Source organism: Myotis brandtii, unplaced genomic scaffold (assembly GCF_000412655.1).
Source record: "Myotis brandtii unplaced genomic scaffold, ASM41265v1 scaffold154, whole genome shotgun sequence".
NCBI classification, from domain to species: domain Eukaryota; kingdom Metazoa; phylum Chordata; class Mammalia; order Chiroptera; family Vespertilionidae; genus Myotis; species Myotis brandtii.
The window spans coordinates 6,149,508-6,166,723 of record NW_005355584.1 but is presented as its reverse complement, the minus strand read 5'-3'; the positions used below and the strand labels follow the sequence as shown (position 1 = coordinate 6,166,723).

Genomic DNA, 17,216 nt, shown 5'->3' with positions numbered 1-17,216 from the left:
CTCAAGGGCCTCAGCTCATCCCATTAAAGGAGCTCACGGTGGAGATGCCAAGCTGGCCTAGATGCTGCCCTCACTCCCTGTGCCCCACACACTGCTATGTCACCCCATTCTAAATGGTCCCACTTTGCCTTCTTTCTCTTTCTTCCACAATTATACAGGCCTGGAGAGGCAATACTTCAGAATATGTTGAAACAAATGATCTGAAAATAAAATGAAATAACTAATATATTGCATTCTCAATGAACTAATGACAACTGGTCACATGCTCTGATTTACTTCAAAGCTCCTTTATTCTGCTTTGTTCTCTTCCACACCCACAGTTCAGGGGTGAAACCCACCCACACATGAAAGGTTGAGCCTGACTTTCACTCACTGCTGCCAGCCCTCCTGGCAATGACAGAGCTTCCCTAACAAGCACATGGCATGAGCCTCCAATGCCAGGAGATATAGATAGTTACACAGTCAAGTGTTTTGTTGTGTGATAATAGCTCTAGTGTCTAAGGAATAACTTATTATGCAACAGACTATTGCCCCAAAAAATATTTTCTATTTTTTTTTCATCTCTAAGGCCTTCCTTTCTAACATAATATATACAGATATATCTAACTACCACCCAAGGGACTGTCCATAGTAATTCCTTGTAGAAAGACCATCCCCAAAGATAGCTTTGGTCCTTTTATAATGACTGGATTTGGGATTCGAGGAGAGCAGGTTAAATAAACATGTTTATCTGCTTCTACTTTAAGAGATAGCACAGGGAGTGTGTGGTCACTTTGCGTTCAAATGGGTCTCCTAATTAATCTGTGATCCCAAAGCTTATTTCAGCTCCATCAACCAACAAAACAACTTTCTTGTACTGATAAACAAAAGGAATTATCTTAGATTTTTTTTCCTTTTAAAAATATCTGAACCAATTAGCAATTTTTAATGCTATGGAATCTATTTGTTTTCAAATCTACAGATTCTTTTTACTTACATGAGTTTTGTTAGATGAGCATTTACCAACATTAACTAAAGGCCTGACAAACATGTGCTGTGTCAGGACAGACTATCAGGTTGAAACCAAAGTTTTAAGAAGCCCATGTGCTTAGGTGTTACAGGATACAAAAGAAAAGTATGGGTAAGACATGTTAGGTATGACAATCAGCTTGACACTCACAGTATGGAAAACACAGAACCAAATCAAAACCATGATTATATTAAAAATGAAATTCACTAAAGAAATGATCAGAGAAAATGAGAAGATACTTATTCAGAAAGAATCCAATTTCGGCTGAAACATTTGGGGGAGGGGGAGGATACATTTACAATACATTTACAAACAGCTAGTTTCGTAATTCATTATAGAAAACCTGAAGATACAATTATGTCATTTTGTAAGGGATGCTCTCAAAAAATCCAACCTAAACTTACCAGAAACAACATTCCATTAGAAAGACAGCCCAACTCCACAATGTCACCTTGACACATGCCAGCAGCCCCTCAGAGGCAGCATCTCTGCTTCAATGACCAAACCAGCTTCCCTCAGCACCGCCACACTGACACCTGCCTGTGGCTGGCTGAACTGTGGCGGGGAGAGCAGGAGGGGCAGTTCAGGAGCAGGTACTGCCCACACCACACACCACACAGGGACACACTGCCTTCAAAAAGAAGCTCTACAATCTGAAGACAGCCTTGGAATCATCATGGTTTGCAAAGTAACTGGATTTTTAGGTTAGCGCATTTGTTTTTTATTCTAACTGGATAAGCAGTTACAATAAAGTAGAATATAAAGAGATTATATAATTGAGATAAATAAAATAGTATTGACTTGCACTTTAAATGACAAAAAAAGTGTTGTTGTTTTTAATTTATGTTTTTTTGGGGGGGGGTGCTGGGAGGAGGGAACACTGGAGTTACTCTCTCAGCTAATTTAGATTTTACAACAGGATTAACAACCACAGTCACCATGCTGCTGTTAGACCCTCAGACCTGTCCATCTCAGAGCTGAAAGTCGGAACACCAATTTCCCATCCCAGCCCCTGACACCCACATTTCTGCTCCTGTTTCTATGAATTTAACCTTGTATTAATTTTACTTTTAAGATTCCACATATAAATGATATCATGCAGTATTAGCCTATCTCTGACTTATTCTGCTGATAAAATAGTATGATTTAAAGTTTATTCCGATATAACTAGGCTTGAGGCATCATTTGATTAATTTCATGTAGTATCATTATTCCTTTAAGAACTTCAAAATCACCCAAAAGAAATAAATGCTTCCTCTGACTCTTCGGAACAAGAAATGGATGCTGTTTGTTGGTTATATATGATTTTACTTCTCTACCTTGGTATCTATGATGCTCTACTACCCAGACAAACACCTACTTTTCCTCCTTGTCATTATTCGGAGCAAATGCAAGTTTGTTCTATCCACTGTTTTCCCTGGTACAACCTGGAGACCTGCCTGCACAGGAAGCCAAAGGAAAACTGAAACTCTCTAAAGAGATCACCCAAAAGCAGAAAGTCTCCCCTGTGGAGTCCATCTCCCTAGCTCAGGATGCTGATGACACCCTGGCAGACAAGGACACAGATCCTACTGCACACTGAATTCTTGCGGCCACAACACCTAAAATAGCTGGCCTTACAGCTTTACGCATAAGACACATAAGATGTTCACACGGCAAATTACATAAAATGCACAATATTATCTAAGACCTACAAAATTTTCATAAATGAGACACTTTATAGAAATATATGTTTGAGAAAGTAATACAAACTTTTAAAGGGGAAGTAAAGAATTTTTGCAAGCATGGTTTTCTGGTATTGCATCTTAAAATTACCTCCAAAATGCTTCCAGCACAATGCAAAGTTAAGATAGAATTCAATCAAATTAAAAGTTATCGTTTGACAAAACATTTCTAGTACACAAATACTTGTGACAAACAGCTAATTCTACCTATAGCACTCATATGTGTGAAAACCTACTGAATTCAATTATAAAAAATACTAGACAAAATATTTAGATGTTAGAAAGTATCACAAAAAGCAAATTTCTATTTGGATACCACACCTGGATTCAATGTTACAGTCACCCAAAAAAGGAAAGAATATTGTTCATGAGATCAAAACGTAAAGTATCAATGACTTCTATGGTATACAATGGTCAAGAACTAAGTAAACCAATAAGTAAGGGGGAAAAAACTAAAGAGTATTTCCTACAAGTTTAGCAAAACAATAAAGTAAATCTTTAATATGAGGCAGGAATTATAGATTTTATTCCTCAGCTATTTCTATTTGGGGTTATAATTTCAAGTAATTAAAATGAGAACAAAATTAGTGAATAAAATGAAAAGTAGAATAGTAAAAAAAAACTTTTTAAAGAGTGTATGTATGGTTGGAAGTACTAAGGCTGTTATGCAGTTGAGAAAAATCTGACCCAAAGCAGAGTCTTAAAGAGGTGAGCTTACTCCAAGGTCAATCAAAGTGATGCAATAAATAAAGGATCAAATGGCCAGAGTTTGGCTTGAAATTTTAGTTTTCTTTAATTTACAAAATAACAAAGTGCAGCATAGAATTATCCTTAATATTTTCAATACTGCAGGTAGTATTTTGTGTTACTTTTTGTGACTTCTCAGTCATTTACTATTTAACATTCACTTATTGTATTTCCCCCATAAATCTTAAATAAAAATATGGAAGCCAATGAGAAGATTATTCATGTAAAAGAAAGTCCAATTAGGGCCACCTAGTATTACGTGAAAGCCAGTGCCCTCGGTGAAATAGTGTACAGTTTAATATTAATAAATCTACAGGGAAACAGATTCACATTGTTAGAGAGGGTACTTACAACATATTAAAGCTTTTCTATTTCTCATTAATATAAAAGTGACAATACATAGCAAAGGGAAATAAAAATATAGAAAATGTTAGATTGTTTCCATTTTAATGTAGAAACAAATCTAATGAATTTGCTGCATAAATAATATAGGACAGTTGCTATGAATCTCAATTTATGCTTTGAAATTATAATGAATAATAATTAATGGTGAAAAAATTTTGGAGTAATGATAAAATATACTGAGTTGTAATTGATTAGATGTTTGAATATTTTAGACAGTAAAAGCTTAGGAAAGGGGTACATGTTTACATCTAAATAGAATGAAATGTCATTGCCTAAATTAATAATGCAAACTTGAAAAATAGCCCCAGGTTCAAAAGACCAATTATAAAATTCTTTTGTAAACAAATCTATATCCACATTTTTCATAAATAGTTATTACTACTAGTATATGTGCACTAATGTTCAATTTATAAAATGAAAAAATATATTTTCAAATGAAATTTAAATAATATTGCAATTTCTAATGATGGTTACCTACCTGAAAATAAGTGTTAATAATGGCAAAGATAAGAATACTCTACAGGAATTACTTTTATGTATCTATATTAAATAAATAAGAATCTAAGTGGGAAAAATTATTTAAGTATTATAAGTAATAAACTATTATGGAAAGGTACCAATAACATAAATATGACCTAATCTTCTTAGCAAATGTATTCATCTTATAGAAATTTTTATCTTGTAGATATTTTCATTATATAGAAATCATATATATTCAAATTTACTTGATCCTGTGAGAGAAGATGTTTTCTTATTGTTGTGAGGTAAGTATGGTAAGCATTTTTTATGCTATGCAACCAAAACAATCATTTTGAACTTAATTATCTGCTCATTTTTAAATCTTTTGCTTATCAACAAGAAAATAAAGGTATCTGTTGTAAATTCCACATTTCATTCATATCCCTAACTTCAGAAGCATTCATATATTTGCAAGTTTTCTGTATTTTTGTTCACTAAAGCAAACCTAATCATATGTACACAGAATAATAAAAATCAAATGAACAAAAATTGTTCAAACTATTCTTTCAATAACAATTATTTAAAATTTTTTAATATAAAATCACCCTTTTATCAAGGATTGTAAGCATTTCAAAAGAAAATGTGGTAGATTTGACTACATTTAAATATCCTGAGTACTGATTCATGGGACAGGCACAGTATTCTTAGAAAACACATCCCCTTTTCACTGTGGTGCACACAGAGGTCTAACACAGCTAACAGAGATGGGTCCGGCTGGCTCAAGTGCATGTCTCAATGGAAGTGATGCTATTTCAGGGAGATCACATGGATAAGTGATATAACCTCAACCTTAGCAAAGGTATAAGATAATTTCAAAGAGGAAACCTGAAATATTTTGAAATATATTTATGCAAACAAAGACTTAAGAGTCTACTAAAGCACAGTCCTAATCAGCAAAACAAAATTCAATTCCAGCCTTTGTAGTAATACTATCAAAATCCTTAAATCATACTTCTAGCAATTCCTTAAAAACACAAACATGGATAAGCACAAAAATCTAGATAGGTCTTTTTCTTTTCTCTTTTAATCCTCACCCAATATTCTCCCATTTTTCCAATATATACGGGGTCTATACATGACCTTGTTTGAAATAATAGTTCTGTTACTTAAAAATAACAGCTTGAAAACCATAGTTATGCAAGATAAATTAAACATAAGGGTAGTTACAATTTAAATGTGAAATATAAAATTTACAATGAAAGAAACAGAAAAGCCCCAAACAACAACTCAAACCTTATGCATACAGTATAGACTAAAAAGATATAATCCTAACAGTAGGAGTGATAATTAAGGGAAATTTTTATAACTTACTAATTTCTTTTTTGTGTTTTATAGAGAAGGCAACTACATGGTATGACCTCTTTAATAAGAAAAAAGAGCCTCCAATAACATTTATTTTTTAAGAACTCAAGTTATGAGCATCTTAGAATTTCTGTGACTACCTCTAATCGGGTCACCATTTTACCAAACTTCCAAGAAACACCAATCTACTGTTCAGCAAAGACGGAACTCATAAAATGTTGAAAGAATGAATAATTAATGAATGAAATATATCTGTAATATCTCTGTACTATTAGATGACCTCTAAAATAAAACTTAATGCAATAATGAGGATAATAATAAAGATTATGGCAATATATTTACTGAATGCACCAAGGTACATCGAGAGACATACAAAAACCAGTCTTTTAAAGAGGGCTTCAGATCCAGAGTCATAGAAGCATCGAATAGACTATCCAACCTATGAGGGAAGGTGTGGGCGTGAGGGGGTAAGAGATCAACCAAAGCACTTGTATGCATGCATATGAGCATAACCAATGGACACAGACAGGGGGCGGGAGGGAAGGTGAGGGCATGTGCTAGGGGTTGGGGGTGGCCGAGGAGAGGTCAATGGGGGGAAAAGGAGACTTATGTAACACATTAAAGAATTTAAATTTAAAAAATAAATAAGTAAAAAATAAAGAGGGCATCAGGTTTAAGGTACAGATTATAATATTTAACAAAGGCGGCTGTGCTGAAAGAACCATTCTCAGCCTGTGTAACAGGCACCACCAGAGCTTCCACTCCAGCATGAAGAAGGCCCTCCCACTACGATTCAGGCTACAGTTTGCTGGCGAAGCTCCTAAGGTAGAAGTCACTCGCTGCCTGCACACCCTGTGGTGTCTCACAGACACCTCAAGAGTGCTGATTTCACTCACACGCTCCAGGTGCAACATCATCCCCATCTTACTGTCCCTCTGCCCTCTGTTCCTACACACACCTGGTCACAGAGGATGACTCCAGTTTCTGAATCTCTCTCTTCTCTGCATGTCTGCTTTGCTGCCACTGACCACAACTCTGCAACAGGCAGGGCCCTTTGTCATATGGACCTCACAAGCACACATGACCTCCAACATACCTTGAACATAAAAATGCTACTCTGCCAATATCTCCTGATTGCTTGTAGAGCATGCATGTGTCTGAAATTGACCAATCTTCTAAACCGGCTGAAATGCTTGCTCCGCTAGGACGACTCTTTCCGGCCAAACGTGTTCCTTCTCCATACACGGCCCTGGCTTCTGTATTTACCCAGAGCCTCTGTATTGAAATGATTTCTGAACATTACAGGTCACCTATTATGCTACAGCACCCTTAAAGGCAGGAAGTCTTTCTAATGCTATCTCCATTGCCTGAGTGCTTCACCCATAGCAGGTAAGAAGCCATATGCGCTGAATGACTGGTTAAGTGAAATGGTTCCTTACTTTGGCCAAGAAATTAAATCACTTGAAATTCAGGTGTACCAAAGGATTGTAAATCCTAAATGTAAAGATTATAGAAAATTGAAAAGAATTTTATTATTTTTAAGAGTCACTAAAATAAGGTGGTGAATTAAATTCCCAAACTAGTGAATGATGCTTTCAACTGTGCTAATTCATGCTTACCAGAGACACTGCTCTGTAACTTTTAACTGGGTTTTAACCCCTGGCGGTGACCTAAGTGTTCTACCTGCTCAGAAAGAGTCCTTACCTGTAGTCACACCAGGGGCACCGGTAGGGCTTCTCTCCCGTGTGCACCCGCTTGTGCCGAGTCAGGTGAGACTGGGTTGTGGAGGCAAAGTTACACTCGTCACATTTGAAAGGCTTTTCCCCTGTAATACATCAAGAAGTGTTGTACATGAATAATCATAAAAATTGGAAATGAAGGGATAAACCTGTTATTAACAATTAAAAAGAAACTTATTTCCATGAAATTTTAAGAGTACAGTTCAATGCTACACATATTTGGGACATTTAAAATTTATTCCCAGAGTTTGAAAAAAGACAGCCCCAATTTTTATTTCTCTATTGGAATGCAAGAATGGTACACAATCTATAGTTCACATGTAACTTACAGACAGGAATTTAAATTTTAGCTCTGGCCTAGCACCGTATTTGAAGTCATTTGACAAACTATGTTACCTTAGAGCCATTATAAAAATCTCAATGAATATGTAGTACAAAACTTATTATAATCTTAAAGGTAAATATGAAAAAAAATAATAAAATAAAGGTATACATTGGTACCAAAGGAAATACTGTTAGAAGTCAAGGGAAATTACCGTTCATTAAATGGAATAAAAGGAACAGAGGCTTCCAAGAAACATTCACATTGGTATTCACTAGCGCTTAAACTCTATCTCCCAGGTAGATATAACAGATCTATCCACACATACATCTCACCCACGACTCAGGGGCTCAGGGGCTCACACAGGACTCATGGCTGCCCTTCGATAGGCATCTTTCTCTCCTTTACTCACCCCTCCTCCACACACACATTCGAAGAAATCACCGAGTCTTATCAGTTTTTAGTTCCACTGGCTACACTGACTGGTGAGCACGTGAAACGTGGTATTTAACTTTAAAATTTAAAACTGATACTGGATTCACTTATTGAAAGAATGTGTATGTCTATCTGGGGCAGCTTGGGAATGTGAATCTACATTGTGAAGGAGAGTTTATCAATGTAAACATAGATTGTGGCCTTAGATGAAAATTTAGCCTCTGAGTGGCGATGTGCTAGTAGAAGTGTCAATACACACACCAATTTCAAGCTCCTGCAACAAAACATCATGAAGTGTTGATAATAATGTTATACTGATACAATATTGAAGTGATAAGTTGGATGTATTTGGTTAAATTAACTACTTAAAGGGTAATTTCACCTGTTACTTTTTCTTTTTTCAATGTGCTTACCAGGAAACTAAATATGACACGTGTAGCTCACATTACAGGTTGATTGGACAGCGATGAACTAGAGAAATCCTCACCACCTCTTCCCCATAAGGTATAATGTAAGTACTGCCCTTCTCAATGGAAACTGGTCACAGAAATTCTGAGTATGACGGGTTGATTTTACATACAGCCGTCCCCACTTAGCTGCCATTTCACTTGCAGGTTTCAGGTACCCTTGATGAACCGTGGTCCGAAAATATTGAATTTTCCTACCCATCAATCTTGTCTGCTCCTGACACCCAACCATGGACATCGTCACAGAGCAGATGATCCTCTTCTGACATAAAGTCAAAGGTCAACAGTAGCCTAACACTATGGTTCAGAGCTGCATCATTCTCCTCACTCCATCTCATCCCATCTGCACTGTCTTATCTAACATCATCCCAAGAAGGGTGAATACAGTGCAATCAAATATTCTGAGGGAGAGACCACATTCACATAGCCTTTAGTGCAGCATATTGTTATAATCGTTTTATTTTATTATTGCTAATCTCTTACTAAAATTAATTTATAAATTAAACTTTATCATAGATATATGTGTACTAGAGACCTGGTGCACAAAATTCATGCATCGGGGGTTGGTGTGTGTCCCTCAGCCCAGCCTGCACCCTCTCCAAGCTGGCACAATCCAGGACTGCTGGCTCCCAACCACTCACCTGCCTGCCTGATTGCCCCTAACCACTTCTGCCTGCCAGCCTGATCACCCCCCTAACCACTCCCCTGCCAGCCTGATCGACGCCTAACTGTTCCTCTGCCAGCTTGATTGCACCTAACTGCCCTCCCCTGCCGGCCTGGTCACCCCTAACTGCCCTCTCCTGCCAGCCTGGTCGTCCCTAACTGTCCTCCCCTGTAGGCCTGGGGTCCCCCCAACTGCCCTCCCCTGCAGGCCTGGTCCCCCCCAACTCCCCTCCCCTGCTGGTCCGATTGCCCCTAACTGCCCTCTCCTGCCAGCCTGGTCCCCCCCAACTCCCCTCCCCTGCTGGTCCGATTGCCCCTAACTGCCCTCTCCTGCCAGCCTGGTCCCCCCCAACTCCCCTCCCCTGCTGGTCCGATTGCCCCTAACTGCCCTCTCCTGCCAGCCTGGTCCCCCCCAACTCCCCTCCCCTGCTGGTCCGATTGCCCCTAACTGCCCTCCCTTGCCAGCCTGGTCACCCTTAACTGCCCTCCCCTGCAGGCCTGAGTCCCCCGCAACTGCCCTCCCCTGCAGGCCTGGGCCCTCCCCAACTGCCCTCCCCTGCACTCCTGATTGCCCCCAACTGCCCTCCCTTGCAGGCCTGGTCCCTTCCAACTGCCCTCCCCTGCTGGCCATCTTGTGTCCACATGGGGGCAGCCATCTTCTTTGTTGGAGTGATGGTCAATTTGCATATTACCTCTTTATTATATAGGATAGTAATGTAGGGCTTGGTACTATCCACAGTTTCAGACATCACTCAGGATCTTGGAATGTACCTCCTGACCATAACTGCATAACACTTAACTGATGCACATACATCTTACCTGCCTCTGCAGCCAGGGTAGCAGTTAGAAGCCAGACTTCTGGTTTCCTAATCCAGGTTTTGCCATAATTCACTCCCTACCTGTAAAATCCCCTGAGCAAAATCAGGAGGGTAATTCCACCATCAAGCAGGGTAATTGTGAGGGTTAAACAAAATAAACAAAATGGAACCAGAAGCATGGATACATGGAACAGACTGGTGGGTGTCAGAGGGGAGAGGAGTGAGGTGACTGGATAAAGAGGTTAAGGAATTAGCTAAAGAATGTATATGTATACCCATGGACACAGACAATATTGTGGTGAAGGCCAAGGGAGGAGGAGGTGGGAGTGGGAGGCGGTGGGCAAAAGAGGGGAGAATGGGGACATCTGCAATAGTGTTAATGTTAAAATTTTTTAATAATAATAATAAAAGAACACAAAGCATGTGTCCAGCACTTAGCAGGGTGCTCAATGACTTGGGATTTTTATCATTATGTGACTGGACTGCCTAACCAGTGACTACTGCAGTCCTCTCACACAGCAATGCATCTCACCCAGGTCCCACTTCCAGTAGAGACAAACCTATAGCTTACCTAAGATAATTAACAGTGAATATAACATCAAGATATTCTTTAGCAGATCCTAGCAGGAAATACTTTATTTATCCTTGAAAAACAAAAGACCATAGACAAAGCACAGTAAAAATCTTGGGAGTTGAGAGGATTTTTTACTCTTTTAGCCATGTGTCCTTAAAATAAATACCATCTACAAGATTCCAATCAAGTGGTCAACCAGGGTCAACATGACTATTCTCAGCTTCTTAATTGCTGTGGACAACTCAGTTATACTAACTGACTTATATAAAAACTCACTTTCATGACAATGGCAAGTTTTGCTTTCATTTGAGAGATAATAGGGGATATTCACCCGTTCATCTACTGAAGGACGTCTGAGTTCCTTTCATTTTGGAGTATGACAAATGAAGCAATTATGAATCTTCATGAGCAAGTCTCTGCTTGGGCCTACACCTCTCTTAGGTATGTATCTAGGAGTCAGATGACTGGGTTCTAGAGTAGGTACATTAATTTTGTGAAGCATTGCTAAACTGTTTTCTGAATTGGTTTGACCATTTTACAGTCCTAGCAGGTGTGTATGAGAGTTGCTTTTGCTCTACATCATCACAGACATATGGTGTGATCAGTTCTTTGGATCTGTTTTTCTAATGATGCGGAGGATCATTTCATATGTATACTGGCCATACATTTATATTTTTTGATGAAGTGCTTGTTCAAATCTTTCGACCTTTTCAAATTGGCTGTGTTATAATTGTGTTTTTAGAGTTCTTTATATATCGAAAATACATATCCTTTATAAGAGTTGTGATTTACATGTATTTTTCCCCATGTATGTGGCTTGTCTTTCATTCTTTTCAGGGTCTGTAGAAGAGAAGTTTTAAATACATCAATGTATGATTTTTCAAGTTATGATATTTTTCATTTCTGAATTAGGCTTCCCGTGTGATATTGATTATTTGATAATCTATGGTCACAAAGATTCTTCTGGAATTTTTATGTTTTTAGGTTTTATATTTAGATTATGATCATTTTGAGTAAACTTTCATATATGGTGTGATGTATGAATCAAGGTCCATTTTTATTGCATATGGATAGCCAATTGCTCACCATGGAAGTGAGGGTCTGCTCTATAATCTTTACTCCATTTCTTTGATTATTTGCCTACCTTGATGCTAATACCAGAATGACTTAATTAATACACCTTTATATTAACTTATGAAGTCAGATAGCATAAGTCCTCAAGTTCATTCATCTTTCTCAAACTTTTCATTATTTCAGACTATTTCACTTCCATATGAGTTTTAACATCAGCTTCTCAATTTCTTTTAAAAAGAAAAGCCTGATGAGATCTGAAATGATCAATGTAGGAGGACATAAAATCTTAACAAAACTGAGTCTTCCAATCCATGAAGATTGTACATCACTCTATCCACACCCTCTTTAATTTCTCGGGGCAGTATTTTGAAGTTGCCAATGTAGAGGATTGCACATCCATTGTTAGATTTATCTCTAAATATTGTACATTGGTCAAAAACTATTGACAAAACATGCAAAATCTATTTTGTTCCATTGATCTATCTATGTGCCAATACAATACTGTCATAATTATTGTAGCTATATAATAAGCCTTCAAGTTAGGTAGTACAAATCTTCCAATTTTAATATAATAAATCTAAGTGGCCAAACAATTTAAAGATATTTTTTAAACAAATTCACAACTATATTCTGATATTTCCTTATTCCATTTAACCTAAGTTTGAAAATCTGTTGACATGACTCAATAACTTGTTTGTTCTAGTAGCCTTGGTAGACAGCATTATCTATTTGTTATGAATTTGACAGGAATCATGGGGAGAAAAGGGTGATATTACAGATTCATTGCCTGAATCAGTGGTATAAATTAAAGGTCATCTAAATTCTTCAAAGTTAATGTTCTTGGTTTGGAGGTTAAATGTAAGCACTTAAAAAACATAAATATAGCTTATTTCATTTAAATTTTATGGCATTTTTATGTCATACAAGTTAAATTTAAAAACACTTTTAAAGTATAATGTCATTTATATTCTCTATAACTCTATTAATCTGAAGTTCACATTAAGCTAGCAATATATTGCAATAAACCAGTTATTTTGAACCTTTTCAGCTCATGACACACATGAACAAATGACTAAAATTCTGCGGCATGCCAAAAAATATATTCTTTTGCTTATCTGACAAGAAAAATAGGTAAAATTTTGATTCATTCACAGCAGATGGCTATTGTTGTGTTGGCTGTTGTCATTTTTTTTTCCCTTGACAATCTAGGGTAAAGAGGTCAGTGCCCCTGACTAAATAGTCAGATATTGCATGTTTTAAAAATTCTTATGGCATGCTGGTGGAAAATCACTGCAATAAACTGTAAATTGTTATTTCATATTTTACTTGACAATATATATAAAAATGTGTAATATTGAGAAAATTTGAATTATACACAGGCTGACAGATAAAAAATATAACGTACCAAAATAAGCTACATAAATATTATGCTATGACCATTAAGTAAAGGCAGGCTCAAGCGTGTCTTCATAGTAGGCTCATAAAGGAGGATAACTGGTTGTACATTTATGTAAACTGCAGTTTATTCAAGTCTGCACACAATAGTTAATTTGTAGCTCATTAATTTTGTGGCATGTTCAACACTCCTGTTTGAAGAGGTTAACTGTGTGTTTTTTAAGCCAGAAATGATAATTTCTTCAGGAAATTTTTTCATGAAATACACTTCAGAAAAAAAGAAGAACTTTCCTGTTTGTTAATTTCAATATATAGCCAAGAAAATTAACTCAACTTCTACATAGTAAAATCTGAAATCAAACCTTACAAATTTTAAATAAGAATTTCAGTTCACTGATATTTGTTACTGGTGGAAATGAGATAGGTGCTATATAAAGAGGTGTGCACACTTGTTAAGAGAAAACTTCAGATGGACTGTTAAGTTTATTTTGTCTACTGGGGCCAGTCCTTCTAAATCCTTTGTCATTCCACAGCCAGAAGGATGACAACATCTATAAGCTAGACATTAACTACTCTTGAAAATAGGGTTACCTGGATACATCCTATTTAAAAAGCAGAACAAAGATGACATTTCCTTTCCTCCTATTTTCCTTAATATTACACACTTTTCTTTCTTTTTTAAAAATATATTTTTATTGACTTCAGAGAGGAATAGAGAGGGGAGAGAGAGATAGAAACATCAATGATGAGAGAGAATCATTTATCGGCTGCCTCCTACACACCCCCTACAGGGGATTGAGCCCGCAACCCTAGCATGTGCCCTTGACTGGAATCGAACCCGGGACCCTTCAGTCTGCAGGCCAATGCTCTATGCACTGAGCCAAACCAGCTAGGGCCACACTTTTCTTTATGTGCAATAATTTTGGCCAAAATAACCAGGAAAAAATATTCTGCCTCTTCAGTTCCTCTGATAGAGTCAAGGAGGGATAAGGGGGCACCAGAAGGCCTGTGCATGGGGCGGGCCCTCAGGTGTCTGTCAGGCAGGCTGCCATGCCACCCGGAAGCTCACATTTGGCATCCATTCCCCCCCCGGGGGGGGGGGGGGGGGGGGGGGGGGGGGGTTTGAAGCTAGCCACTACTCCAACCCCTTGAGAGGGTTGCTCCTGTGCCTGGAAGGAAGGGCTCTGACAGGGGGTGAAAGTAAACCTTGGGTTGAAAGATGTTCTGTGTCAGCCCACCAGGCAATTAGTTTGCAGGGGTGGAGGGGGATTATGTCCACCATTTGGAACATCTTTGATACCTGTCCTTCCGAGCTGAGTGTAATTGCGTAGGCAGTCTGTGGTAAAAAGGTAAACCGTGTCAAAGAGGAATGAAGCAGAAAAACATAGATTTCAAATGCAACACAATTCCTTGGGGGGGGGGGGGGGGGTTGGGGGGAGAAGCTGCATGTTGCTTAAATTTTATAAATCCAGTGTAAAAGCTAAGGACCTAGACTGAGTTACACTAAGCTGTTTGGTTGAAGTGTATAGTCTTAAGAACTGACTCTGGTATTAAAGAATCATGTGTGATTTGTGCCACAGTGGCAGGTAAGTGCCAAAAAGACAGATGCTCTGTCTGGGAGACATTGTCCTATACGGTATGAAGTTAATAGCAAAGTAATAAGGAGCCCCTGGACCCAACATAAAATAGAAAGTTGTGCTGCTCCATGCCGGCTTCCAGATCGATAGCCTGTAAACGCCTCAGCATTACCGGCCCCGCTGCGGGGGAAGAGCAGCGCCCCATGCTGGCAAAGGCAGCACACAGGAGGGTCGCCTGTTCCCCAGGGCCACCCAGCATGTGACAGGTGACAACAGTGGCACTGGAATGGTAACAACCAGTCATCAATAAACCGAAAACAGTGAGAATAAAATCCCCGCACAAACACACCGTGCCACACACATACTTCCAGCTTCTCAGAGACAGTTGCAAGCGTGATGCCCACCCACGGGGCTCCTTCACCTCTTATGCAGAATCTTTAAGTTGCTGGATTAAAAATGTATGATCGCAGGTCACTTCTGTAAACTTAACATAAACATTTGTGTTTACAAAGTTAAGTCTGTGTTTACAACATTATGTTCAACACTGGAAATTTCTCTTGGGCTCAGTAATGACTCCTATCCCACAGGGAAATCTAAAGCATGTAAACTCAAGATCTAAAAGAAATGGCTCGCATTAATTTCCATTGACCTTACAAGTAGCATAATGGGTATTACAGCTACCTGCAGCTAACTTCTAAAAATCACATATCAAGAATAAAAATGTACCACAAACAACATGTATCTTCATTTCATGCCATTTTGAGTTTAACTGTCAAACTCAGCCACACTCATGCTATCTTTTTTTTTTTCACTCATGCTATCTAAATAAAAGTCCAACACTTAGTTACCAATTCTGTTACCACATAATTTAACATCTAAGCTAATCACTTTGAGAGCAGAAAGTGGTTGTGTTGACAATTAGAAGGGACAATGACACAACAGCACTATTCCAGGCACATATAATTTAGAATTATTAAAATAATTAGTTATAGGACCCATTATAGCACACCAAGTAGGTCAACAATTTTTATAAACGTTTAAACGTTTCACCTTTAAGTGTTCCTAATGAAGGCATCATTTTATTTTGTGAAATTACCAAGAATGCATATCGTGAAAAACAAAACCCCCTTCAATGTCCACATCCACTTATGTTGCCCTCTTCATTGCTATCCACTCTTGATAGCAAAAATTGAAAAAGTAATGAGTTCAAACCTCATGTACCAGTGAAACACACTGAGAGATTGCTGGCAGCAGTTCTCAACCTGTGGGTCGCGAACAATGAAAATACATCCTGCATATCAGATGTTTACATTACGATTCATGACAGTAGCAAAATTACAGTTATGAAGTAGCAACGAAAATAATTTTATGGTTGGGGGTCACCACAACATGAGGAACTGTATTAAAGGGTCGCGGCATTAGGAAGGTTGAGAACCACTGTTAGAGGGTTAGGTGGTTAGGGAGGCGAGACAGAGTGGGGCAGGGAGGCTGTAGGTAAGGGGGTTGAAGGGGTGATGAGCAGACTGACTGAAAGGGGGCCCAGAGAGGAACACGGACCTTGGCTCCACCCATGAGGTCCTCTACCTGCGAGGTCCGAGGCAGAGTCAGGCCTATAGTGAAGGGCCTACTGTATCTGTGCTTTGGAGGCCAAACTCTTTTCCCTCCTGTTTGTCTTGAGTTTACAGAGGACACCTGATCCATAAAACATGAGTAGGCCTAGTTTTCAACAATATAATAATAGATGAATTGAAATCTTAGGATATTCAAACAATTTTCAGTGGCTTTTACGAAAGCCGAGCAGACAAGCACGGAGGACCAGGAGCGATTCTGGGCGCCTGCCTGGACTGCTCTCGAGTACTGACCTGTATGCTGCCTGCGGTGCTTGGTGAGGGCGTGCCGGGTCCCGCCAGCGAAGCCACAGAGGTCACACAGGAACGACTTCTCGCCTGTTGCAACAATAAACAGATGAGGGACTGCGGAGGTCACAGATCATTAAAACATATCTATCAAGGCTTTCAGGGTTACTAATTCCTCCAATCAAATGTTTCCATGTAAATATGTCAAATGGGAATGAAATTACCACTGCGGTTTATTGACTGTGATAAAATCTGAAAAGCACCACTGAACATAATTACATACTTGTCAGACCCATAAAAATTAGCTTTATTATCAATGGAATGGTTTTGTACAACTTCATTTCTGGTAGATGTCTTCCAGATGGGGCTGCTTTATGCACTTGAACAGTTTTTATGCATATCCTGATTTTTTACAATTCCCATACATCTGGCCTTTCTGAGCTGAGTAAAGACTGCTCGGAATAGTTAATATACAGTATATATGATTTTGCTTAAATAACACAATGAATTTTCTAACAGCTAAAGGACACTGAATTGGTTTTACCTGATTCTATCAGGGTCTTCTTTAATAAGTTCCTACTTAATAATGT

The 17,216-nt window shown here is 38.4% G+C and overlaps 1 protein-coding gene across 6 annotated transcripts in view; it reads right to left on the bottom strand.

Annotated features, from left to right (window-relative positions):
• The window catches only part of ZNF407 (zinc finger protein 407), a 384,238-nt gene that overhangs the window by 122,899 nt on the left and 244,123 nt on the right, over nucleotides 1-17,216 (bottom strand). For all 6 annotated transcript variants that reach the window (XR_001361154.1, XM_005861574.2, XM_005861575.2 and 3 more), the window contains 2 exons: nucleotides 16,633-16,716; nucleotides 7,411-7,531 (listed from right to left, as the gene is read on the bottom strand). Coding sequence is in view for 5 of the 6 variants with exons in the window: in XM_005861574.2 (XP_005861636.1) it covers nucleotides 7,411-7,531; nucleotides 16,633-16,716 (205 nt within the window). In the remaining variant the exon portion in view is untranslated. The remainder of the gene's footprint in view (nucleotides 1-7,410; nucleotides 7,532-16,632; nucleotides 16,717-17,216) is intronic.